Here is a 27,361-nt window from a genome sequence, read left to right as displayed (position 1 = left end):
CGTGACAAGACACTCACTCTCCCTTGAGTCATCCTTACTTTCCCGCAACGTCCCCCAGCACTCTGACGTCTTTCCCCCTTCCTCCCCCCAGCTCTGACGGACACGGTCCTCTCACCCCACTCAACCCTCCTCCTTTATAAAGGGATTTTCCTCTTTTAAATCTACGAGCCCCCTGTCACAGCCTCAGCACTCGGAGCACAGCCGGCGCCGCGGGGGAAGAGGGACCCAGACCTTCCGCCTTCGCCCCCTCCCGCCCCCGACAAGCGGCAAAACCCCGGGGCGGGGGCAAAGCCCCCCACAGCTCAATCCCGACACCGCCCCGCGGGATGGGCGGGTGCGGCCCGGGGGCTGCAGGGCAGCGCGGCGACGGAGCGCAGGTGGGGCGGGCGGCGGCAGCAGCCGGTCCCCGACGGCGCAAGGCGGCGGGCGGGGACGGACCGTGGGCGCTGGGCGGGGGTGTGCGGCCGCGCTGGGCGGCGCGGAGGCTCCGCGGTGCGCGGCGTGCGGAGTCACCCAGGTAGGCAGAGCCGTCTCCGCGAGCTGGCTCCGCGCTGGGCTCTCCAGAAGCCGTCGGGAGCGCGGGCGGGTCCTGCCTGCGCGGCCGTTTGACAGCGATCACGGAGCAGCGGGGAGAGGGCTGGGAGGGGGCTCCGGGAAAGGCTGGGTACGGGCCAGCGGCTGCTTATGTCGCCCGGGAGTCTTCGCCGCACTGTAGTTGGTGTGCCTGAAAAAATTTCCGCCGTACGACAGTTTTTAAGCTTTCCGGTTACTTCTCACATTCCGAACAAGATTAAATACTTTCAAATGCTGGACGACCGTATGCTGCCCAAAAGGAAAGCAGAGATTTTTTAATACGGAAGGTGATAGAAAGACGGTGCTCCCACAGAACGACTCAAAAGATGTGCTTTCCTATTGTACTTATTTCTTAGCCATTGTTCTTATCTCATTTAAAACTGTTCTGTGGCTTGTCTTCTGTCTAGAAAGAGACTTTTGAAATAGCCCGCGTGGCCAAGAACTCTGTCCTGCTCCATGTTCCAAACTATTTCTTGAAGGAAGAGTTAACAGGCACTGGGGACATGGGAACACTAAAATAATGTTGTGCTCTGTAACTGATTTCTAAGAGTTGTGCAGCTTTCAGCCACATTTTTGTTTACCGTTGTAGTCGCAGGTTACAATTGGTGGTTGTTGCTCCACAGGCATTTTAATTGGCGTGCAAACTTAATTTCCTTTACACCTGAAATACTCATTTCATAAATCCACCAGAAGAGTCTATTTAATAGCCATCTCAGTTTTCTTTACATACTGATTCTAAAAAGCATCTTACCAGGTTTGTTAAAAGCAGATGTATTATTGCTTGTCTCCAGAGGTCTTAATGAAATAGCAATCAAAGAAACAGTCGGGACATCAACATGGCTTTCCATGCAGAGGGACTGGTGGCCATAGTTGTATTCTACCTGGCTATCCTGGCAGTTGGGATATGGGCTGCTTGGAAAACCAAGAACACCGGCAGCGAAGGAGATCGCAGCGAAGCTATTATAGTCGGTGGAAGAGACATTGGCTTGCTAGTTGGTGGATTTACAATGACTGGTATGTTGCAAACCACTTTTTCTTTTTTTCCTGACTGGTGTATAACTTCTCAGTTTTCCATCTGAACGAAAAAGTGCATGTTGAATAATGTAAAATGGAGAAAAAATATACTTTTTTTTTCCCCAACTGCTACTGCCACTGTTTAGTGAACAGCCAATTGTAGCATCTGTACAAAAACAACAAATATTTTTAAATCAAATAGGAAAAAGATATTATATTTCTTAATCATTGCTTTCATATTCATCTGTAGATCACATAGGTTTGGAACAAAAGTATCAGATTTATCTATATTATTAAATAATTCAGTTTAAGAAGAGCTGTTACTGTTAAAGCCATCCAGTTGGATGAGTTAGTTTTTCTTTAAACAGAGTAAACCAAAAATTTTATGCAAAAGATGGGGGATATGGCATCATTTAAGAATACATTTCTAAAAGAAAATGGATATAAATCCAAACTCATCATTTCACTGATCTCGGCAAACTTGCTTTATGGATTGTTTTAGCTTCCTTTGCAGCAGTTTAACATAGCAATACATTACTGCGAATAGTAATATCAGTCGGAAAAGCCTGTGTGAGTGTGAAGGACTAATTACTAATTTGAAAGCAGTGTTGTGTTGTCAGATTCCCAGAGGCAGTCTAATCAGGTGTCTTACCTGGGTAAACAATATACTGACAATATGGCCCTAAATCTCAAGTCATGCAGCTAACGTGGAATTGGAAGAGAAATGCATTATAAGAAGAGTGAATTTGCCCACCATTTTTGTATAAGTAATTTAATTTTTAAGTATCCTTAATTTTGTTTTCCTTTTTTTAATTCTAAGTCCTGTTCAGGAAAAGCCCTTTCAATTGCCAGATCTAACTTACTGGTTTATATTTCTGTTTTACTGGTTTGTCCTGTCTTGGTTTCACAATTATCTAATAAAGAAGAGGCACATAAAAACTTGGGCTAAAATTCTACGTTCTTTAATCAAGAGAAATTCCCATCACCTTGCAGAGGCGTTTTGCTTATTCAAAGAGAGAATATTCAGATATTGAGTGAAGAATGTTTGTAAAAGTTAATAATACAGGTAGATGTTCTACTTTTTGCACTTTATCATATATCCATTAGCTACTAAAGCATTAGATATGAGAAGATTGTGCTCACAGCAAGAGCTGGTTTGACTGCTTTCTGCTGAATGAAATGTTTTCAGCACACTGAAACTAGAATATTTTTCAGGGGTATTGCCTGCCACAAGACTGTAATCATTAGATTGGGGGGAGTGGAGATGAAACAGAATGTTGCCCACACAATTGATTATGACTAACATCTTTGCCTGTGGAAGAAGACACAAATTCTAGTTTCCTCGATACTATTTTACAGGAGTATTTTTCACAACAGATGAAGCAGAGATAAGAGTTGGGCTGGTGCTTCCTATATTGCAGGCAACTTCAATAACCACCTCAACAACCACCTCAATTCACACTTGCACGCGCTCGTCCCATTTCATGCAAGCTCTGGAGATGGCGAAGCGTAGCATCTCTGCGGTATTGAGCTGATCTTAAAGCCATTGCACAGCTAAACGCTCATAGATTTTATACTGTCAGGGTTCATATATTTTCTCATCTTTACCTTCTGTAAATATGGCAACTAAAGCTTGAAATGGCAAGTAAATCATACTTTCAGTTTCAGGGAGCCATGCCCGGCACATACAGTTCATCGTGGGCACAGCTCTACTGAATGCAGGGGTTAGTCTGAGTTTCGTTTGGTGAGGCTGATTAGGAGACTGAGTTTGTAAAACTGTAACAAAATAATTGTGAAAGTAAGCTGATCAAAATCTGCTATAATTTGTACTAAATGGTCACATTGTTCTACGGCATATTTACTTCTTTAAATATGCTGGATGTGGATTTTGCACCTCATGACCATTCCTCCAGAGATTTGATGATCTCAAATTTGGTGTTTAAACTCAATCCCCAAAATCTTAGTAGACTCAAGTTTGTCACAGATAACACTTCTCAATATTTTCACACACGGAATAAAAAAGTTCTAGTATTTAATAGAATAACTTAACTATAATTATGTAAAAATGATACAAATATTAAAGGCTTGTCTGCTGCGGTGCTGTGTTAACTGTTGTGATCCATCCATAATTCAAGCTTCTCACTCTTTCTAACTGCAGATACATTGAGCCTTCAACAGGCTTTGTGTTTAGGCATTTCAGTAGCTAGCTGATACATCTTCTTCAGGATCATAGTGTGCATCCAGATATGTACATAGCCATTATTCATAGGTAGTGCACTTGCTCTAAGGCTGTTAAATGCTATTTAGAAAATCAGCTATAATTACTCAGGAATATTGAGTCCATTTCTATGAAGTCATTCATGATGCTTATGCTGTGATTCTTATTTTAAATCTATAGGTTAATTTCTATCATCATCCCCACCAAGCAGCCCAAGAAATTGCTACCATTTTGGTACCAATACCAAATGTCTTAGGCAAGAAAGGCAGAATTAGGCTTTGTGTCATAATCTGAAGTACTTCATGTCCATATGTAATCAAATGCTTTCAAACATGATCGAAAAAGTAATAGTGTATTAATGTCTTTTTTTTTTTCCCATTTTAGTTGGATGGACATACATACACTTGCACAAAAACAAAACAAAACAAAATCCAAACAACCGAACATCAAAAAACCCCAAAACCAATTTAAACTTACAAAACTGGGGAGGGGGGCATATAATCCTTAGGTCAGGATTTTATTTTACAGAACTTGATGAGCTGATTCAGTAATTTCAGTGGTCAGATGAGATCATTCAAAAAGAAGAGCCTACAGTCTGATTTTCTAATATGTGTCAATATATATGAAAAGAAATCTGAGATTAATTTCTGTGTTCTTCGTATGAACTAGGAGCAGAATTGTACTTCATGCCCTCAGTATTTTTCTGTAATTTTTGGGGGTGTATGTTTTAAAGGGATGTTAGTATTTGTTGCATTTTCCTTCAGATGGCAGACAAAGAGAGGATTAAAATAGATTACAACATGAGTGTTTCCATAGATTATTAAATTTTATATTCCTTTTGTCTTATTTAGAAAACAAAAAATAATGATATCACAAAAAAAAGATTGTGGCTTAGCAAACAGGATCATGAAATTAATATCTAAGGTTGAAATCCCATCCAATCATACCCCATTATTTCTTTTCTAATGTATTTACTGATATCAATGTAAGTTCTGACTACCCATTCACTCTCACAGAAGAAGCCATGTAGCACCTTCCTAGAGCTCTGGGTTCCTTGACAGATGTTTCAGAACAGTCACATGGACATAAAAATAAGTCAGCAGGTGTTTTTCAAACCCCGTTACAGAAATCAGGAAATCAAATTGAAAATATGTGTTAAATCCTTCATGCCATCTTACTCAACAATACTGGTCCATAGGACTTTCTTTCCCTTCAGCACAGGGAGGGCAATGGCCGCTGCAATGTCACGCAGAAGTTAAGTAACCTGAACCCCTCCAGAAAGAAAGGGAGTTAGGCACAACATTGAAGTGCTTCTTGGAGAGCACTTATCACCTCAGTAGCAACCTTAGGCAAGTTGATGCTGGATGTTGAAGCTTCCTTGCACCACAGCTGCAACAATGCTGGACATCTGTCCTTGGCTATGTAATACTATTTCGCATCTGGAACTATTGTTCATGCAGAATTCATGCTTACGCTTTTTCTCCAGGCAAGGAGACAAGTGTAATTCCCTTTCTCAATATATGCTTTTGCTATTGTATACAGGTGCTTACAACCTATTCCATAATTCTGTGGTGCCTGAAACACAATAGGCCACACACATCCCAGGTAGTCATGAGCTCCAGTAGTCAATGGCTCAACGTCCAGGTGAAGATGAGTGACAAGTGGTGTCTTTTAAGGGTCTATATTGGGACCAGTGTTATGACATGGAGAGTGGGAATCGAGTTCACCTTCAGCAAATTTGCAGTTTACACCAAGCTCTGTAGTGTGGTTGATGCACTGGAGGGAAGGAATGCGTTACAGAGGGATCATGACAGGTTTGAGAGGTGGGCCTGTGCAAACCTCATGAAGTTCAATAAGGCCAGTTGCAAGGTCCTGCACATGGGTCAAGACAAGCTCAAGCACAGATACAAACTAGGGGATGAGTGGATTGAGAGCAGCCCTGCAGGGAAGGGCTTGGGTGTGCTAGTTTGACAAGAAGCTGAATGTGACCCAGCAATGTGCACTACCAGCCCAGGAAGCCAATCACATCCTAGGCTGCATCAAAAGAAGTGTGACTAGCAGTTCAAGGGAGTTGACCTCTATGCTGCACTCATGACAGCCCATCCAGAGCACTGTTTTATGCTCTGGCACCCCCATCATCATGAAGAAGACGTGGACCTGCTCAAGTGGATCCAGAGGAGGGCCACAAAAGTTATCAGAGGGCAGGAACACCTCTCCTGTGAAGACAGGCTTGGAGAATTGGGGTTATTCAGCCTAGAGAAGAGAAGGCTCCAGGGAAACTTCATAGCAGCCTTACAGTACTTCAAGGGGGTCTATAGGAAAGATGAGGAGGAACTATTTATCGGGGAGTACAATGATAGGGTAAAGGGTAGTGGCTTTAAGCTGAAAGAAGGTAGTTTTATATTACATGTAAAGAAGAAATTCTTTACTGTGAGGGTGGTGAGGCACTGAAACATGTTGTCCAGAGAGGTTGTGGATGCTCCATCTCTGAAAGTGTTTAAGGTGGGGTTGGATGGGGCTTTGAGCAACCTGGACTAGTAGAAGGTGTCCCTGTCCATGGCATCTTGGTTGGAACTAGATGATCTTTAAGGTCCCTTCAACCCAAACCACTTACTGATTTCATGATTCTAGGACTCTGATAAACAAAGTATCCTATTCCCATCTACCCTAATTCACACTGTTACTAAGTGAAAAATCTAAAATGTCTAACAACTTCTTTACGTAGATTCTGCATCCCTGTTCTTCCCATCAAGGATCAGTGTTCGCTTATCTTCTCCATGTAGTCCCACATGAACATTGCTTGCCTCTTGTCTCTGTAGTACACAGTAGATCTCAATATCCGGAAGTCTACCAATAGCAGAGTTCTTTGGATCAGTTCTTTTGTTGCAGAAGTTTTCTGCTTGCATGTTCCCCATACAACCCCATTATAGTATTTCCAACAACAGTGGCCCATTCTTTTGCTTCTGTGATGCTCTGGTTGCTGGAGATTTTTGATTCTAAAGCTATGGTATAATTTAACATTGAGTTTTCAAAAAAAATGCCTTCTGGTAGTATTTGAGAAATATCACAGTTAAACAAAAAAGGGTGGTCATTTAGATTTTCATTAAATTTATTTAAGAATTTTAATTAAATTATCCTCATACGTTTTTGTCTCCAATTGTTGGTCTTAAACATAAAATGAAGTTTACTTGTGTGGCAGTGGATGCTGGAAAAATTCTGAGGAATACTGGAGGAAAATAAATGTCTTACAATTGTGAACTTTTGCACAGAAAGATTGAACTACTCTTATATGAGAAGCTAGAAACTTCTGAGACAAATCAAAAAGGCATTACAAAAATCTGGTACTTGATGTGACCTGCCTGCCCATGTTCAAACTACAGACCCAGACTCCTAAGACTTACTCATTATACACTAGAGAAAATCAAGAACTTTTTGCATGAAATCTGCAAACAGGAAGAGGTAAACTTTATTATATGTGATGAATTATTTCTGCAGATGTAATCACAATACATTTCTGTGTTGGAGATTTTCTTTCATATGTAATGTAGAGGCCAAATTTTCAAATATCAAAACTTGTCTTCAAGGCAGAGAAGCAATTCATTAAGTGTCTGAGGTTGATATACTGAAAGTGCTTCTTTTTAGACTAATAAAATCAGAAATATTACAGATAGATCAACTAACCTCTGGAATATGTCTTCACAAAGCAAAAAAATTAATTAGTCAAAATTTAGAACTTAAATAGAAACACAAAACCACCACAACCAAATATGGAAATAAATCATTTAGTCAAGTTAGTGTTTACCAAATGTACTTTATATAGCCACAATTTAAAATTTATCAGAATTTTAAGGACTTTCTTTTTTTTTTATGGAGGCCCTAGTAAATGATGAATTCATTAAATTCTTGTTTAATTTAAATGCTTTGAACTTTCCCAGTTGGGGTGACTTTATCAGTGTATCTTTATTGCTCTTCTTCAGACCCCTAACCCTAACCCTAAACCCCACCCCCCCCTCTACATCTCTCCCTCATTTGGACTAACATACTGAAAAAGTAAAAGTTAATGAGTTGATGTGCTTCATTCACCTGTAAACAAGTAGTGGGAGACTCAGCCCTCTCATTTTCACTGACTACAGAGATTTAGACACCTTGATGATTGTCCTGGTCCATCTGACTTTTTAGCATGCGTAGGTTGTAGGTTTTTTGAATTATGGTTATCTTTTATAGAGGGACACCAAGGCTGGCATTTATACACTAAATAAATTTTAAATAGTAATATCACAAGTGATGACAAATTCATTTTGCAGCATAGAAGGTTTTCTTTCTTTGTGCACATTAAAAACTTTTACATCTCTTCTTTTTCAGCCACATGGGTTGGAGGAGGTTACATCAACGGGACAGCAGAAGCTGTGTATGTCCCAGGCTATGGTCTAGCTTGGGCTCAGGCACCTATTGGATATTCCCTTAGTCTGATTTTAGGTAAGCAAAGAACTGAAGCTAATAGTCTGTCATTTTAAACAGTTCTGATGACAAGTTTATCATTTGAAATGAAATAACTAGAGTCTGATAAAAGGACACTCGGGTAAACTGGATCCCTTCTGCTGATAGGTTTGGCTATTAAAAAGAAAATCAGAGAATCACTACAAATAGTTTCATATCTTAGGTCTCATGACTGCCTTGGCAAGACCTATTTGATTATTACAACCACAGTGGTCTACAGAAGTCACAGTAAGAATGGATTTGTGTTAGATTTTTTTAAAATTATCTATACTATGTTTTATACATTCAGGTTTTCTTTAAGTGCCTATATAACTTGCATGATTTGCAATACAATAGTATCAGGGCATCTATAAATATTGGAAATCAAGAGTGGCAAATACCCTTTCAGGCTATTGGGTTATTGAAGAACTTAGATACTTATACAGGTCTTCACTAAGCATCTACGTAACTCGCCTAATTTTGTGTAGGAAGGCTGTGGTAGAATCAGTCTTAAAAATGGGCCAAACGTCCTCTTAAATGCAATACAAAAATCCAAATCACATGTCAAACTACAAATACACAATGCTACTGTATGCAGAGTGAGAGTGTAATATAGAGGGAACATCAAAAATGTTAATGCTGTGGCCTTCACTTCCTGAAACATAGTCTCAGAGCGTCCTTACTTTTCTTTAAAATAACATCAATAAAAAATTTCTCACCATGTCTCAACCACATGAAGCAACTCACAACAGTATTGCCTTGCAAGCCATGATGATACACCACAAAGTTGTCAACAACACCTCTCTAATTTGTGAACAGATCGTGTCCTTAAGGTGACTGCTGGTGGAACTGTTTAAAAATATTCTTGTTACAAAAAAGGTCCTGTGGTCTTGATATTTCGTTAACGTGACTGGTGTATTAGCCTTTCTAATAATACTTGACCTCTTGCTCTGAGTTTTTTCTATTGGTTCTTCCACCTAGTCTGTCTCTTTCTTTTTTTTGGTTACATTTAGTCTTTTCACCCCTTTCATTTCTTCTTGTACAATTTGACTGCCCTCCTGTACTGTTTTTTCTCCTCAGAAATGCTTTCCTGCGGTCTGTCCTGGTTCTCCTTTCTTCCTAGGCAGAAACTTTCCCCGTCACAGACACTCCTGTCTGGCCTGTGCCAACCAGCTCTATCTCCACTAGTAGTTCCCATCTCTGAGATCAGCTCTATTTCCTGTAAGGAAAAAATAACAATAGATCAGCAGTCTCCAGTTGCCTGGAGATCAGATGATGTGATTTTGAGGTCAAAAGGGTCAACATCCATTGATTTCTAGAATTGACACAAATTTATAGTAGCCCAGAAGAGGCAGAGACTCTGCCATCATGTTCAGCTGTTTTTAAAGATATCCAAGCTTTTTTTTTTTTTTTCCTGGAAATTCTGATGACCACTACAGAGAACAGAAGTCTGTATTGTGACCATATATATATATATATATATATATCCACAGAGCACAGAGAGGAAAGCACTGCTGTATCATCATCTGTACCTGCAGGTTTGGTGAAAGGAGTTGTTTATCCTTCTTATGAAAAAAAAAAACAAACAACCAAAACCAAAACACAACCAAAACCAAACCCACAACAAAACAAACAAACAAATCTCTCAAAATTATAAATATAAGGCTAGAAGAAACATTACTGCTTCAGACTAGGAGGATTTAAGATTGATGTAATGTGCTGCACACCACTTTTCCTAATTTTCCAAGTAATTTAGCAGTTAGAGTATCTCTGATTTCCTTTGACGGCAGCTTTAGCCTCCTAGCAAATTATAATACCAGTGACACTTTTCTCCTTCTTTTCGCTGTCTTCTGTAATGATGACATAACAAGTAGAATAGAAACAGGATCCATGACCAATCCAAGAACAGTGCAAAAACACTGGTGTTTCTGCATCCAGATGACCTGCCTAAAGACAGCATAGCATGAGCAAAATAAACAAACTGTGATTGGTAAACCAGTACTTTCTGTTTGGGGAACTGATTGAAATGAAGAAATATGCCTGATCTAAGGCAATAAATAAAAATGTGGAAAATATTTTCTACAATACAATGAATATATTGTATTTCTTGTGACAAAATACTTAACGTTGCCAAATACTGCACAGTAGAAGTTATTGGGAACTGACTGGTTGTCCAAGTTTTTAGCTTTTTTTTTGGACCTCAAATACTGCCTTTCAGCAGTTTTACTGGAGTAGACATCTGTTTAGTTTATATATAGTCATGTGCAGATCTCAAATACACAGGTTTCCAATCAGGGGCTCTTTCATCCTTCCTGAGATATGTCCTCTTTTTTCCCTAGCCAGAAAGAATTTGAGGATTGTACATTAGAAAAGTGAGGCCTTTGCACATTTATGTACATATCTAGGCCACATGCCAGCCAGGAAGAGCAGAATTGCCATACATCAAAATTCCTGAATATGCACAAGTGAAATAAATGTATGACAAATGTTCAGAGAGCCTGACACCTGCAGAGCCCAGAAGGCAACTGACCTACCCTGCAGGTGTAGTAAGGTTGATTTAAGCACACACAATAAATCTGAATTGTCATGAAAGAATCAGATTTGCTGTGTGTGCACTAAACCATGTGTCTGGCCCAAGAATCCTGGTGAGTTTTCTCTTTGTGTAGGGCCATGTGAAAATTCATGCTGGATTCTGCTCTAACAATGAACAGGGTTAGGCAGAAAAGCCATTCCCTTAGGCTGATCCAAAATTAGACAAAACTGACAGCGTCCATAAAGGCAGGTTAAGTAAAGTGAACCAGACAAAATAAGACAGACTTATTTTTCATTATCAGATCGTAGACATTAGTGGTGCGGATGTGTTTATGTAATTCTGTAGGCAGATGGAAGGTAAGAGTTCTTAGAGGATATTTTAACTGCGCTTACTTCTTTTACCAAGCAGTAATACTGATATTTTTGAACCCTTAAATAACAATCAGTGTTGTACCCCTTTATGGCAATGCATTTCTCCGCAGCAGCTGGTGTCTTATGCTATTTTTCTTTGCAGGTGGCCTTTTTTTTGCAAAACCCATGCGATCCAAAGGCTATGTGACAATGCTAGACCCTTTTCAGCAGCTTTATGGAAAGAGAATGGGAGGGCTGCTGTTTATTCCGGCTTTAATGGGAGAAATGTTTTGGGCTGCTGCCATCTTCTCTGCCTTAGGTAAGGAATAAGCTGTATAAGTATTAAAGTGTCACAAGGGGAAAGGATTAAGAAAATCATAAATGCATTAGAATTCTGGCTTCAAATGCTAACTACCCAATCAAAATGATTCAAAGTGTGACAGGTCTCAGACCCATGCTAGCTAGTAATTAAACCTGGTAATGATACCTTGGTAATGGAAAGACATGCAAAGTATGTATTCATTTTCAGGTACCTTTAAGTTGTCCCTTTTCAAAGAGCATGAAAATATTTAGCAACAAATTTCCTTTAACTGTGAGGGTAACAGGTGTGATTATGTCTCTTTTATATCAAGGTTGCTCTTTTGCACCACTGAGATTACAGAAGCCAGACAAAATTACAAGATATGAAACATTATTGCCAATGAATCTAAACAAAATAATCCTTTGCACATAGGAGACCTACATGTACAGAACTTTCCATAGCACAAATAATAGAAGTAAAACAGATGCTGATCAATAAATTGAAGTATTTTTCAATTCTAAATGGCTTTCTAATTGACAAAATGCAGAAAATACTTGGAAGTCAAGAAAGGAATCAGAGAATTAATGGAACTATGAGTCAATAGAAAATCACCCAACTATTCATCCAGTCCTGAAAAACAAATCAGTTTCCAGGGATTGTAATTATATTTCAGGCCTGAATTTAGCAATCCCTTCAAGAAATGAGAAGGCCCTTGTGTTGAAGCACCAGTAGTTGACTTTTACCAACTAATCATTCTCAGAGTGCATATGCATGTGGTAATGCTTTCTAGCACAAGCTATTTTAAATGGAAAATAAACTTTGAAGGTACTTTCCAACTGTGCTCTGATGAACTGCAAAGCAATGGGGAGCTTGTTTGCCACATTTCATCACAAAACCCTTAAAGGACTAAGAACAAACTGCATGCTGAGGTGATAGGAGTTGAATAACTTGAAGACCACTCAGAGTATTTGGAGTATACTTTCTTTTTGATTGAGGACAAGTTAATCTGTGATATTTCAAAGCAAGTGGTGCAAGTACCTTTCTAGTAGGTTTGTATTAGCAGACAGTTAAAGACTGTCAATGGCTGTGAAGGTCATTGAGGGGGTTCATAATCTGTTTATGTTATACCTCCTAATTTGCACACCTATCCTCACTGATAATTATTTAATCCCAGTACTCCACTTCTTTATCTTCCTCATGATTTCTTGCTTGGAAGGGGTATAGAAGGGAAAGACAGGGCTTCCCTCTTGTGAAAGAGGCCTGAGGTTATAATCCTTAAGCACATGAACTTTGAAGGCTCACTGTACAACAAAGAGCCACCCAGCAGCTCCCAGCAACATCATGTTGTAATCTACCGCTAGAACTTTACCACCTCTGTGATCAAGAATGTCCACCTAAAATACTCGCAAGGTCTGACAGTTATGGCAACATGTTGATTTAAATCTTCCTAATTAGAAGGAGATGGAAAAAACCCAACAAACCAACACATAAAAAGAAACAAACAAAAAACTCCAACAACAACAAAAAAAACCCAAACAGATAAAAAACAACAACCACATGGTGTTAAAACACTGCAATCACTTGAAATAGCTAATACATCTAAGGGAAATGTTTAACCATCCTGACAGCTGCTGGAAGAACAGTGCAGGAGGGCATAAGCAATTTAGGAGGTTTCTTGAGTGCACTGGCAACAACTTCGTGAAAAAAATAGGATTACATTTTTTTTTAAAAATTAAAAAAATTAGGAAGGGAGGTGATTTGTTGAACCTATTATAAAGAAGGAAGAGCTAGTTAGGAATGTGAAGTTCAGGGGCAGACTTAGTTGCAGTGCAGTGTCATGAGATGATGGAGTGGAGAGTATTGGGAGGATGGAACAAGGAAAAAATCAGGACTGTAACAATAGACTTCCAGAGAGTACAATTTGGCCTCTCCAGTGATCTCCTTGGAGGAACTCCATGGAAGACAGCTCTGAAGAGGAGAGGAGTCCAGAAGAGCTGGTTAATATTCAGGGATCACTTCCTCCACCCTGACAAGCAGGGAAGCAAGCAGAGATGGCAGGACACCTATATGAATGAAAAAGGAGCTCCTACCTAGATTCAAGCACAAAAAGGTGGAAGAGGCAAAAAGAGGTGGAAGCAGGGACAGCTAGCCTGGAAGGAATAAGGAGAAAGTGTCCAGGCATGTAGAGATGGTATTGAAAAACCCAGGTTTGATTATAGCCATGAAAGGCAGCGAGAAAGGCTTTTGTCAGTACATAAACTAGCAAAAATGTGGACTGCTGTTGAATAGGACTAAGAACCGGGTGTCAAAGGATAAGGAAAAGGCTGAAGCACTCAGTACCTTCTCTGCTTCATTCTTTATGGGTAAAACCAGCCTTCAGGAATCCTAAGACTCTGAGAACCCTAGGAAATTCCAGGGTGAGTAAGACTTGCTGGAGAAAGGTCAAGTCAGGAAACATTTAAATATATTGGTCAGACAAAATTTCATGAGACCTCACTGGATGCACCTTGTGAGTGCTGTGTGAGCTGGCTGATAGTACTGCAAGGACACTGTCAGTAACTTCTGAAGACTATGGTGATCAGGGATCCTCCTGAAGACTCAGATAAAACAAATGTCACTGCCATACCAGAGGAACTAAAGGTTGGTCATACTCACCTCAATCCCTGGGAAGTTGATGAAGCAAATACTCCTGGAAACTATTTCCATATAAATGAAGGTCAAGAAGAGGGTTAGGAGGAGTCAGCATGTATTTATGGAGAGGAAATACTTTCTGACCAACCTGACATCATCCATAATCAACTGACTGGCTTGGTTCACAAACGGAGAGCAGCACATGTTGTGGGTTTCAGAAAGGGCTTACTACACCATCTCCTATAATATCCTTGTTGTCAAACAGATGAAGTATAGACTAGATAAATGGACAGTAAGAAGGACTGAAAGCTGTCTGAAATACTGGACTTAGAGGGTTGTGACCAGCAACATGGAAGTCATCAGGTGGCCAGTCACCTGTGTACCCCAGGGGCACTACTGAGTCCTATATTGTGTAACAACTTCATTAATGACCTGGCTGATGGAACCGAATGCACCTTCACGTAGCCTGCAGAAAATAAAGCCTGCAAGGAATTGTTGACAGACCAACCAGTGGTCTTATTGCCATTCAGAAAGACTTTGACAAGCTGTAGAAATGGGGCAACAGGAACTTCATGAAGTTCAACAAAGGGAAACACTAAGTCCTCCACCTGGGGAGAGGTTACACCTGATGTCCCAGGACAGGCTTGGGGCTGACCAGCTTCAAAGCAGGTTTGCAGAAAGGAACCTGGGAGTCTTAGATGGCTGTGAAGTTGACCATGATTTAGCAATGCACCCTTGTAGCAAAGAAGCCAGTGGCATCCTGGGCTGTATTAGAAGGACCATTGCCAGCAGATTGAGGGAGGTGATCCTTCCCCTCTACTCAGCACCGATGAGACACATTTGAAGTACTGGATCCAGTGCTCCCCAGTACAAGAAACATGAACATAACAGAGAAGCACAGTGAAAAGCCATTTAAGCAAGATCATTGACATTAATGTCAATAATTCAGCCATTAGGAGACTGGGATATCTGGCATATAAGGGAAAGGCTTGGATAGCTGGGGCTGCTCAGCCTGGAGATGAGAAGGCTCAGAAGGTTTTTATCCATATGCAGAAATACCTAATTTGGCAGTGGTGAGGAGTAAAACAAAGAAGACAGAGCCAGGCACATCTCTGTGCTGCCCAGTGACTGAGCAATAGGTAATTGCCACAAGCAAAGCTATAGGAAATTTCATTTAAACTTAAGAAAAAAAATTATTTTATTTCACAGTGGGAGAGGTCAAACACTGGAACAAGTGGCTTAGACAAGCTGTGGTCTCCATATTTGCATATATCTAAGACCTGACTGAACATCGTCCTGAGCAATCTGCTACAGCTGATGCTGTTTGAGTGGGGGCTTGGACTAGACAATCCCTAGAGTTGTCTTTCAGTGTCAGCAACTCTTTGATTCTATGAGCTGTTTTGTGGAAATTGTCTGGTCAGCTCAACATTGTAGTTTGTTTTCTACAAATGAAATCTGCCTTACGGTACTTGGAAAGGTTCTTGGTTTCTAGGTCAGCAAAGGAGTTTGCAAAGAAACCTGTGTTTGTCCCATGTAAACAATTCAAGGGCACTTTTAGAAAGGTCAGTGGACAATTGTCCCCATAGCTAATGCCTCCTTTACCATTCCTTCCTTGGTCAAAAGGGACTAGCTCAGAGCGTAAGTGAAATACAAAAGGAATGTATGTTGCAGCAGACCTTCCCTAGGCACAATCTTTACTGCAATGATACGTTTGTTCCCATGCAGCTGCAACTTACCCAGGCTGACTTCAGCTGTCTCCAGACAGAACAAGAGAATGTAGTCCTACCAGAGCTTGAGCAACATTAGAAAAGGCTGTTGTGAACCTTCCTTCTCTTCAAAGATGCAGAAAGGGTGTGCAGAAGGTAGAGGGGAGAATATCTTTGTGCTGTTGCTAAGTGTCAGACCAGCAGCTGTATATGCAATTTAACAAAGGTGATCCTTCTCATCAGACATACTGGGACACACACACTAACACACAGTGCTTTGTTTTTCCTTGTAGGTGCCACTATAAGTGTGATCGTTGACATTAACGTCAATATTTCAGTCATTATTTCTGCCCTGATTGCAACTATGTACACACTTGTGGGTGGGGTTTATTCTGTGGCCTACACTGATGTGGTTCAGCTCTTCTGCATCTTCTTGGGACTGGTGAGTTTGCACTTTTTTCTCTTTTTTTTTTTGTTCAGGATTTTGCTCAGTGCAGCATGATGGTGGCTGAGACCTATTGCCCAGCTTCAGTTTTGAAGCCGTGTCTTCACTGAAAGCATGGAGAGGGAATATCTCCACTCACACAGCCCCAACTTCAAAGAATCTGCATTTACATCAACATGCAGCCCATACATGCTGACCCAGGACGTCTGACTGTCATTTTTCCAATCAGTCTGATAGAGCAAACATTTGCAGTTTTCTTGCTGAGTTTACAATTCAGCATAGTACTCAAGCTAACTCCTTTCCTGTTGTCCCGCAGGACTGTGGCAGAGGTACTGAAAGGAGGCATGAGATGTAAGAAGGAGTCCGTAAAGTAGCCCAGAAACACTGCCGCTGGGCCTGCAGAGCTGAGGCTTGCTTGTTTCTCCTTCCTACTCATGCAGCTTAGTTAACCTCCTGCTTTCAATCTTGAACCTTCTTGGCTTTTCCCTCATTTCCCTGCACCATCCTTGGAGACCATAGCATAGCAAGTCTCACCAGACAACCTTGCTGTTTGCATACAGTGGTATGAATATTCCCTTATCGGCAATCAATGATATTCTAGTGGGTAGCCTTTTATTTACAGCTGGTTTTAAGCCTTACTCTGAAAAACATCCAGGCAGCAGGGCTCAGATCACAGGGGTGAAATCAAAGAAGTTGCTGTCTTTGTTTGCCAGTGGCAGTAATAGATGGTCACAGGTGTGCAGAGGACTAAGAGAAGCTAAAATAAATGGGGTGGCTCACAGTGAAGGAACTGAATGGCACCTTGGGGATCCAAAGTTGTTTCTCTGCTTTCACCAGAGTCTTGGGCAGCTCTAGGGAAACTGCTTGAGCCAGTGCTCATACAGGTGGTCACTAACCAACCCTGTGTGTGTCCTCACTTTGTGACATCCTACTGTGAGGCCTATGACTTTATTTTCAGAAGTGTTAAGCATTCCCTGTTGTAACTGACTTTGTGGGAATAGTGCTAAATACGCTGAAAAAGGAAATCCAAATTCCAGCTGACCACCTCAAATGAGAACTTATTCTCCTATCTTTGTTCTTCATGTGCACAGTGGGGAGAACACTACCTCCTTCCCTAACATGCATGCTAATATTTGTGAACTATTAAGTTTCTACAGATGGTGTGCATTACAGAAATTCCCTACACTGTAGATAAACCAAAACAAAGAAATTATTTTTCAGTGAGAATGCATTCACGCACTGCTGAAGACCCTGACTCAATGGGAATAATAACATGTGATGTTGTATTAAAGGTATCATGAACCCGATAGGGAGAGGCAAAGGCAGCAGAGGGGATAGCAGTCTTCTAAATGCTTGGATCCATTGCTTCAATAGTGTTATTTCAATTCAAGTCCTTTAATTCAGGTTTGGCTCTTTATGTAGTTTTCCATTTGAAATAGCAATCATGTAATGTATGAGATTACAATGTACAATCATGTAATTCGTAGCCTCAAGAGTCATCGATGGGACTAGAAGCCTCAGAGGGCATCTAAATGGTCATGGTCTAGGTGAGAGTTTCAAATGAGATGGGACACTTTCACAGTCGATGTCACAGCAGAAGATGTCACAGGCTGAGGTATCCCAGCTTCTCCTCCAGGCTCTGGAGAAGTTTGTGTTCCCACAGGCACAGAGCTTTACTGCTCACTCTCTAATGTATATTCCCCTCCTGCTCCTTACTGAAGAAGAGATTCTGTTCACCATCCTGGCTCCTCATTTCAGACACAGCTTCTTCATTAAGGTTCCAAAACCTCTACCTCAGCTCTTGGTCTTTATCTTGCCTGGTGAGTCTTTCACAAATCCTGAACTGTATCCCCACTGACTCTCAGCTGTACTAGTAATTTCCCATTCTAAACTCTTTGCCACCATGCAGAAGTCCTTTTTTAATTTCCTGGTTTCCAGATCCTTCTGTCTATCTCCTACTTCTACCACTAAGCCTCAAGTCCCAACATAAAGTCCAAGTTACTGCTTCAATTCTGCAGGCCCTGGTTTTATTTGTCATCCATTCAAAACAGTGAATTTTATACTCCTGTTAGAAATGGCTCAAAGAAAAAAAAAATTGGTCTATGTCTATACTGAGTAAGTTAAGCAGTGACAAGAGGAAAATACAGGTTTATCTGTATTGCTTAATTTTTAACACAGTCCTACCACTGTTTTGGACCACAACAATTTTTTTCCCAGATAATTCCCATAAAGGTTCATAGCTGTCCTTTTTGAAAGGAAAGGAGTCTAGATATATGGATGTAAAGCATGACATGTCAGTGAATCACAGGGCCAGAGAAAATGTCTTGACATGTTTTATTTACTAATGTAGAGGCAGTCCATGAGAACACAAAGAGCTAAGTTACTGCCAGGCACTGGAGTGGATTGCACATAATGCATTTGCAATACAGTATTAATTAAATCCTGGTCTGTGGCATGTAGGCTGCAGATGAACCTTTACAAATTTAACGTCCTGAAAACCTCAACCGAGTATGCGCAAACTACAGCTCTTCAGAAGCTCATCACTTGGACATGTTTGAAGTTTGAGATTCACAAATTAATAAAAAAATCCCTTTGACATCTTTGTTCCCTGTGAATTTTTCAACCAGAAGAGTATTAACTTCCATTAATTTTGACAATATGCTTGTTTTATTCTGAAAATACCTTGGGGACAGTGGAGATATTTTGACAATCTTTGTCAGAAACGACCAAGCAAACAGTGAGAAGGGAATATTTCTGCCCAAGTACTTTAATTGGCAAAGCTTAACATGTAATAGAACAGAATACCATTATTGGAATAATTGTGCAACAAAGTAGAGAAAGATGTTTGGTTTCTGCCTTCCTTGCTCCTGTTATCATATACTTAAATGTGATTAGTCGGATTGTTGTAATCTGTGTGGTTTTGGATATCACTGAATCCTTGAGGGTGCCGTGTATGTGATGGTTTACTCCATACAGCACAAAGCCTGGTTTTCATATCAGTAGGAGCTGCTGAGGTTCTTGTCATAGAAAGTAGGTGAGTTACACCATAGCAAAGTAAGTTGGCAAGTAAATGCACAAATAGTCAGTTTGTGAAGGAAATGAACCCTCTGGCAGAAAATGTCTCTGAAAGGGGTTTCTCAATTGTTTTGGACTTTTTTGTTGTTGTTTTGGGATTTTTTGGTTTGTTGGGGTTTTTTTCCTAGATCAAAAACCAGGGAGACTGAAAACAGTCAAGACCCCAGACTGAAATTATCCTTGAGGCAGAGAATCGTAGAATCATAGAATGGTCTGGATCAGAAGGGACCTCTGAAGGTCATCTAGTCCAACCCCTTCTGCAGTAAGCAGGGGCATCCTCAACCAGATCAGCACTAGAAGTGCTGTAACACTAGGCTATGGGGTGGTCTGGAGCAAGAAAGACAGAGATTCACCCTCAATCCCCTTCTCTTGTTATGACGTAGTTTTGTGTTGACTTAAAAACTAAGTCCTAAGCTTTCAGGTACATTTGTGATGTCTCAACTCTGTATACTGGCAAATCCTGATGCTACTACACACAAGTTTATATGTACATGTTTCTCTTCAGTGTGGTCTAGGAAACGGTGTAAAGAATGTATGTGGAGTTTAGGGAAAATAAAATAAAGATGTATAAATATGTTTTTCCTGTTGATTTTGCTATATATACTGATTAATTATTTGCTTACACTGGAACTCTGCAGGAGAGAGGTAAGCAGTCCATTACCAGGCTCTCTGGATTTTGAAGGTGTTCCACCAGCATATAATTTGACTTTTCTATAAATCAACTCAGCAATTTAGCATTTAATCTGCAGTATGAAAGAAGAAGCAAAACAGATCAATGTTAATATTAAGAGCTCACTGATTTAGAATACCTTCTTTACACCTGAGCAAAGTGTTTGTCTTTGGTTGCAGTGGATCAGCGTACCCTTTGCTATGTCCCACCCTGCAGTAACAGACATTGGGCTGACGGCTGTGCACCATGTGCACCAAGAACCTTGGCTTGGATCTATCAATTCACTTGACATTTACACATGGCTGGACAATTTCCTTTTACTGGTAAGTGATGGCTTGTATGAAAGAATGAAGCATTTAAGTACTCACACTGTGTAACTGTGACAGCTGAAAATAATGGAGAGTCTACTTAAGAGTTTCCAGAAAACGTGAAACTTTTACCCTCTTGACTTCTACTCGATATTTCTGCACATTTGAATGCTTTCAGTGAAATATCAGCAGAATATTGTAGCACAGCTGTCAAAGTCAGCATTGCCAGGAATGCAATTTAAATATCATCAGGCTGAAAGAGTTGACTTATGCTAAAATTAATTAGAAGTGTGCAGTTAATACTTAACTGATGTCATTGTTGGCAGAGGAATTTATATATTGCAGAAGGCAATAAATATGTTATACTAATGATTAAATATGTCTTAGGTATAGGGGATGTAGGAAAAAAAAAAAGCTTTGCAGAGATGGGTGGATGAATTCATATGTGCACACATGCCAGAATGAACTGAAAGCTTTCATTATTTAATACCTCTGTATTACACATGGGATCACTGGTTATGAAGTACTTTCCATTAGAAGATCTAGCAACATATGCTAATATTTTCCATCCTTGGTGTCCCTGAGCAACTCTAAACTGTTACCGTGTTTTACTTTGGATTCTTTTCTGGTGATGGTGGCGGTGGTGTTTTTAAATATTCTCAACCAGAATTTTTTGGTAATGGGGCTGTTAAAACATATTAGTTTAAGCAACCAAAATTTTTTAGATATTTTCAGAAAACCAAAGTGTGGCATTAGCTCAAGTGGCTGTATTGTCTGGTAAGCCTGAAGGTTTCATCTCTGCTGATGTCCAAAGGAAAGCTCTAATGTTGCCAAATTGTGACAATTTTCATTGTATTTGTTTCATTATAGTTCAAGAAATTTACACTTGCTTGGAAAGTTTTGCTAAAGAAAAATTATTCAGATTTTAATGGAAAACAGTCATAAATAGCAAGTCGATACTAGAGTTGTCTGTGAAATATTCCTTTGGTCCCTGTGCGTGCATGAAACATATATGAAACACCTGTATACACACGATTTGGTCCAAATGACTCTTGCCTCATTTGGTGTGGAAAAATGGACTGTGCTTGTTTAGTGAGAAATTTGCTTCATTTTCTTGTGATGCTGTTTAGTCACAGGCACTTATTTACATAGTGCAGACTATTCAAATCCTGCTCTCAGGACAGAATTGTTAGCACTTTTTTTTTGGTAATACACTTTTGGTAATAACATTTGGTAATACACTTTCGTATCATATTTTGGAGATATAATTTAAAGTCTAATCAGGATCTTTGCTGTTATATACCCAAAACAAAGAACAGGGTTGCCACCATAAAGGAAAACTTTCTTTTACTGCTTTGTCTTTAAATCCTAATGATATCATATTTGATTAAGACAGTGGGAGAAAAATTTTGGAGATTCTTGTGTTCAATGTATGCAGAATGTGTTGCTTTGTTTTCATGGCCACACGCATTCATAAAGGAAGATAAAATCTTGCTTTCAAATTGCATCAGAGAATAATCTAATTTTGTCAGGGAGAGGGTACTGGAGGTCAAGTTCTTCAAATATGAGATAGACCAATAGTATTTTATAACCTTTTGTTCAGCTTTATCAAATATTTATGCAGCTCAATACACAGGGATTATAGGCTCTGTGTAAGTGCAAAATGTTGTTGCTAATAGCACTAACAAATAACTTCTCTAAAAGAATGGAATTTAAGTGGATTTACGAAGGTTTAACATTTCGTGTGAGAATGATAGCTATAGCTATTACTGACTGACTGATAACCAATAAATAAATGAAAGATCACTAACTCAGCATTCAGGTGATGCTTCTACATGCTCTCTACATAGTAGCATCAAAAAAAATAACCCTTGTATTAGCCCCCAGTGACGGGATGCTGCCCACTGTGTTTGCAGACATTAGGAGGAATCCCATGGCAAGCGTATTTCCAGCGAGTTCTTTCCTCATCTTCTGCCACATATGCTCAAGTTCTGTCATTTCTGGCTGCTTTTGGCTGTCTTGTGATGGCTCTTCCTGCAGTGCTCATTGGTGCAATTGGAGCATCTACAGGTAAATTATTAAAAATTAATAGTACAATAAATATGTGAAAGCCCCATAAAGCTTATGTTAGATATCATCTAGCCAGGTGACATCAATAATCACCTCATGACTTGTTCAACAGGAGACTACAATGAAAAAATAATATTATAGAGTGCTCCTCCCAGGGGAAATTGCTCCTACCTCAGTGGCTGAGATTAACTCATTTTGAATGTTCTAGGTATCTACAAACATAATATTTCTATTTAATGTTTGATTTAGATTCTGGTACTTTTATTTGGTCCTAAAAGTAATAACTGCAAAATAACTGTGTACATGTTGTAATCATTTATCAGGAATTTCTTATCTTGACCGAAACATCCTTGTCAAGTTCTTTCTCCTGGTGAGAGTGATCCCCATTACAGTGAACGTGTAGCTAAACTGTTACAAATGTTCTGTTAGAAATGTTTAACACCTGTCTTTGAGCTCTGAGTCTACATTCCAAGAGAATGCTTAAACAAATAAGGACAAAATATCACAAACAAATATGGACAAAAAAAAAAAACCACCACAAAAAAAACCCAGCCAAATTGTTTTATGGAGGAAAATGACACTTAGGAGCGATACAGAAATGCTAAGTGAAATTAAATCTGCCTAACAGAAACCAGTAGGACAGTGTCTCTTCAAAATGCTGTTGGTCCAACCCTAGCAATGGTTTGGTCATTGAATGTGGGTGAAAATGAGGCAATATGAATAGCTCACTACACGTGAAAACAAGAGGTGCTCATGTCTGCAAATGTTACTGATAAATACTGGTGTCCATATTACAGCCTGGAATGAGACGGAGTATGGTGTTCCTGACCCCATGTCTAAAAAAGAAGCCGATATGATTTTACCAATCGTGCTCCAGTACCTTTGCCCAGTCTATATCTCGTTCTTTGGCCTCGGTGCTGTATCTGCTGCTGTGATGTCGTCAGCTGACTCTTCAATTTTATCAGCAAGTTCCATGTTTGCTCGGAACATTTACCAGCTTTCCTTTCGGCAAAACGTGAGATTACATTTTTATTGTCACTTTTAGAGAAAATTTTAGGTGAAGCTTTTAGGTGATGCATAAACTGTAATTTCGTAATGAAACACCTCTTTCACTTTCCCATCTATGACTAGCAAAAGTATTGTATTTGTTCCTTGTAATAAAATGTATAATTTTATATATTTTACTATTTAATATTTTTGGTGGAGATGTCTTCAGACACCACCATAACTTATTTACAAAGTATATTTGCAGGTTCTGCTATTGCAGGCTCTACATGGCATATGTAATGACAGCTAAATGATTCAAGCACAACTCTGAAAATTTCCAGTACAGTACTTAAATTGGAAATAAAGGTGCCGCAACATGCAGTTTCCCTAAAGGCAGAGGGGGAGAATTAGCTGGGTACTCACGTCTTGCCCCTCTGTCCAGTACCTTCCCAGACACTGTATCTATAATTCAAGTGTCTCTTGGCTCAGAGAGGGCTAAGCAGTCTTTCCCTTCTCTTGCCCAGTTCACAGTCTGGAGCTTTTCCTTGGCTCGGAGAGGGATAAGGGGCCTCTCTCTTGTGCTCCGTCACCTGGCTGTAGGAGTGTTGGTTGTCTTGGTCCAGGTGCAAGGCCCAGGTATAGCTGACCTGCTAGGGCAGACTCTTCTGCTGCTACTCGGGCAGCAGTCGGCTCTTGTTGTTGCCTGGGTGAGAACAAGGTAAATTGCCTGCCTTGTTGCCTGGTTTAAATACTGTCCCAAGACAATTAATGCCCTTTGGTAACAGAGAAACCTGATAACTGAACCTACAGGATGGGGCATATCCAAACATGGCCAGGGGCACACACAGTTCACAGGTGTGTTTCAAGGTTAATTACACATGCTACATGTTTACCTGGACCATCTGGACCCCAGGAAGTGTCCAGATTTGCACATTCACAGGTGCTTAATTCATTGTCTGTGATAGAGCATGTTTTGGGGTTTGTCCCTTCAGGACATTCCTAACAGTAGATTGAATAAACTAACAGTCATAAAAATAATTGTGGCTGTGACCAACAACAGAGGTTACAAAGCTAGCTCAAGAAGGCAGCTTTCATGGATAAAGTTCTCATGGCACTGTAGTTTATCCACACAGCTCCTAATTATTGCTGCAAATATGTTCTACTTAAATACTTAACAAAGTGAGATATCTTTGTGAATTATTGATTTAGCAGAAACCAATTTGACACCAGAATGGGCTCGTGAGTCCAAGTTTGTTCATGGGAAATGGAAAAGAAATACTTCAGATGCTCACAGTTTTTTTCTGGTTAAGCCATATTGTGCTTATATTTTAAAATTACTTCAAACACTCTACTGTTGGTTTATTCTTTGACACATTATCAATCATTTCTTTATGCTGAAAGATTAACAATTTTAGGAATGGCAACCATAACCCAGTTGTTTGCTGGATACCTAGCCCTCTGAGCTGGAAGATAGGGATGGTGAGCAGGATGAAGCCCCCATAAATCCAAGAGGAGATGCAGTGACTTGCTGCACCACTTAGACATACACGAGTTTATGGAGACACGCACCCAAGGGTTCTGAGAGACCTGGCAGAAGTGTTCACCAGGGCACTTTCCGTGAGGATGAGGGAAAGGCTATGGATGCTCTTCACCTGACTTTTAATAAAGCTTTTGACACTGTCTTTCACACCATGCTCCTGGAGGAGGATGGCTGCTTATGGCTTGAATGGGTGAACACTTTGCTGAGTAAAAAAGCTGGCTGGATGACTGAGCTGAAAGAGCAGTGGTGCGTGGAGTTCAATCCAGTTTGCAGCTAGTCGTTAGGGATGTTCCCCAGGGATCAGTACTGGGGCCAGTTGTCTTCAATATCTCTTTATCAATGATCTGGATGAGGGGATTGAATGCACCCTCAGTAAGTTTGCAGATGACATTAAAATGGGAGGGAGTGTTGATCTTCCTGAGCTTAGGAAGGCCCTACAGAGGGATCTGGACAGGCTGGATCAGTGGGCTGAGATAATAATTGATAAATATTATTGACTATGTCATGCAATTTTCCTTTTACAGCACAGTATTTTGTATTGTCTAGATGCATAAATGTAGGCATAAATATATTGCCATAAAAAAACACCTAACACTGCTCTCTTTTTTTTGCAGGCTTCAGACAGGGAAATCGTGTGGGTCATGAGAATCACTGTGTTGCTGTTTGGAGCATCAGCCACAACAATGGCCCTGCTGGCTTCATCAGTGTATGGCCTGTGGTACCTCAGCTCTGACCTTGTTTATATCGTCATATTCCCCCAGCTCCTCTGTGTGTTGTTTATTAAAGGAACCAATACCTACGGTGCCATTGCAGGATACTTGTTTGGAATTGTTCTCAGAATAACTGGAGGAGAACCCTACCTCTACCTTCAGCCCTTGATCTACTATCCTGGCTGCTATCCAGATGAAAATAATATCTATATCCAGCGATTCCCATTTAAAACACTCGCTATGCTTTCCTCCTTCTTTGCTAACATTATAGTCTCCTACTTAGCCAAATACTTATTTGAGAGTGGGACTTTGCCACCAAAGCTGGACTTCCTTGATGCTGTTGTTGCCAGGTATAGTAGAGAACACATGGACAAAGCAACTCTTGTAAAAAGTGACAATATTGTATTAAATGAACTTGCACCTGTGAATCCTCGGCACAGTTTAACTTTGAGCTCAACTTTTACAAACAAGGAAGCCTTCAATTATGTTGATTCGAGTCCAGAGCTGTCCAACACTGAAGATAATTAAAAAATCTGGTAGCCACAGGCACAGCAATGTGAAGAAGGAGATTCCACAAAGAATAGTAAGAGGCATTTCATCAGAAGAAAAGAATGAACTGGAAATAAAATGCCACTGCACAATTCTTTAAGTTGTTTCTACGAGCAGGAGCATTCCATGGGAGGAATGCTTTTCTGTTACTAGCCAAGATGCTGGATTAGATCATAGAGTATTTAACAAAAGACACAGATCCTGTTCTTTCCACCCAAACTATATACTGTGTAATTAAAAAATATTTACAGCTGAGACTCTATGTAGCAGAAGTGCAACAGTTATTTATTTAGCTAGGACATCATATGAAGATCCTATTACACAGTCACTCTGAAATACTATGAGTCAACATTTTATTGGCATTAAGTGAAAACACATTGTTAGAGCTGTAAGTGATTTATTGCTAAAGAGTTAGTTGCTTGAGCAAAGACAGATAGATAACTTCCCTGGGTTTTTGGTCTGGTTGCTTTTTTCCTCATAAAGAAATTCAAATAATACAAATCTAGTCTTTTACTATTTGTATAAGACAGCAAAATGTGCAAATGGTAATAAAATCCTTATAGGAGTGCTATACATCATATATGAATTTTAAAATTAAGTCACCAGTTTAAAATGATGTTATATCTAGTGCAAGATGGCCTTAAAAAAAGTATGTTACTATAAGTGTTCTCTTTCTCCTGTGGTTAGTGGCTGTCACCAGTGGAGGATATCAAAATCTTTAAAGCAATAATTGGATTTGAAACACAGCTTCTGAGAAATCACAAAACTTTTATAAACTAAATTGAACTCTTCAATGTTGAGACAAGAAACCTTCTTTTCAAAATTAACACAGAGCAAAAGCAGTCTGGCACCATGCAACTGCAGCAGTGGAACTAGTATTAAAAAGAAAGAAGAATCTAGAAGGCTTGAAAAAAATTGATGAGAGGGTTTTCCATGGGAAAAATCCCTATTTTTCACTTAATAAAAATATATTCTCAAGGACATCAAAAAGTCTTTTGGGTTGGTCTTGATGGAATTTCTTTGGAAAATCCAGATTTTCCATGGAAAATCACAGTTTCTCAAAAAAATCTGATTTCCCAAGGGAAAAACAGACTTGCTGGACAGATTTCCACCGTGTTTACTTCCAAAAGCAGCTGCAGCTTGGAGGCAAACTGGAAGGAAAACTGAACTCACCAGTGCAGTGAAAGGCACAGCAGTGTCTTCCA

The 27,361-nt window shown here is 39.9% G+C and overlaps 1 protein-coding gene across 1 annotated transcript; it reads left to right on the top strand.

Moving 5' to 3' along the window:
- The first annotated feature begins 1,409 nt into the window (after nucleotides 1–1,409).
- On the top strand, nucleotides 1,410–26,135 carry SLC5A7 (solute carrier family 5 member 7). The gene is made up of 8 exons (XM_054388843.1): nucleotides 1,410–1,587; nucleotides 8,168–8,281; nucleotides 11,328–11,483; nucleotides 16,096–16,244; nucleotides 20,172–20,315; nucleotides 22,217–22,370; nucleotides 23,168–23,385; nucleotides 25,512–26,135. Exons 1-8 carry the CDS (start codon nucleotides 1,410–1,412, stop codon nucleotides 26,133–26,135), a joined length of 1,737 nt encoding a protein of 578 aa, XP_054244818.1.
- The last annotated feature ends 1,226 nt before the right edge of the window (nucleotides 26,136–27,361 follow it).

This window comes from Indicator indicator, chromosome 1 (genome assembly GCF_027791375.1).
Source record: "Indicator indicator isolate 239-I01 chromosome 1, UM_Iind_1.1, whole genome shotgun sequence".
Classification (NCBI taxonomy): domain Eukaryota; kingdom Metazoa; phylum Chordata; class Aves; order Piciformes; family Indicatoridae; genus Indicator; species Indicator indicator.
This window is presented reverse-complemented; position numbering and strand designations above follow the sequence as displayed.

Bases quoted from the DNA above. Each gene is read 5' to 3' on its own strand.
- SLC5A7 (XM_054388843.1), top strand. From the start codon at position 1,410: ATGGCTTTCCATGCAGAGGGACTGGTGGCCATAGTTGTATTCTACCTG. The intron at 11,484-16,095 runs GTAAGGAATAAG...TTTTCCTTGTAG, and splicing joins TGCCATCTTCTCTGCCTTAG to GTGCCACTATAAGTGTGATC. The intron at 20,316-22,216 runs GTAAGTGATGGC...CTGTGTTTGCAG, and splicing joins TGGACAATTTCCTTTTACTG to ACATTAGGAGGAATCCCATG.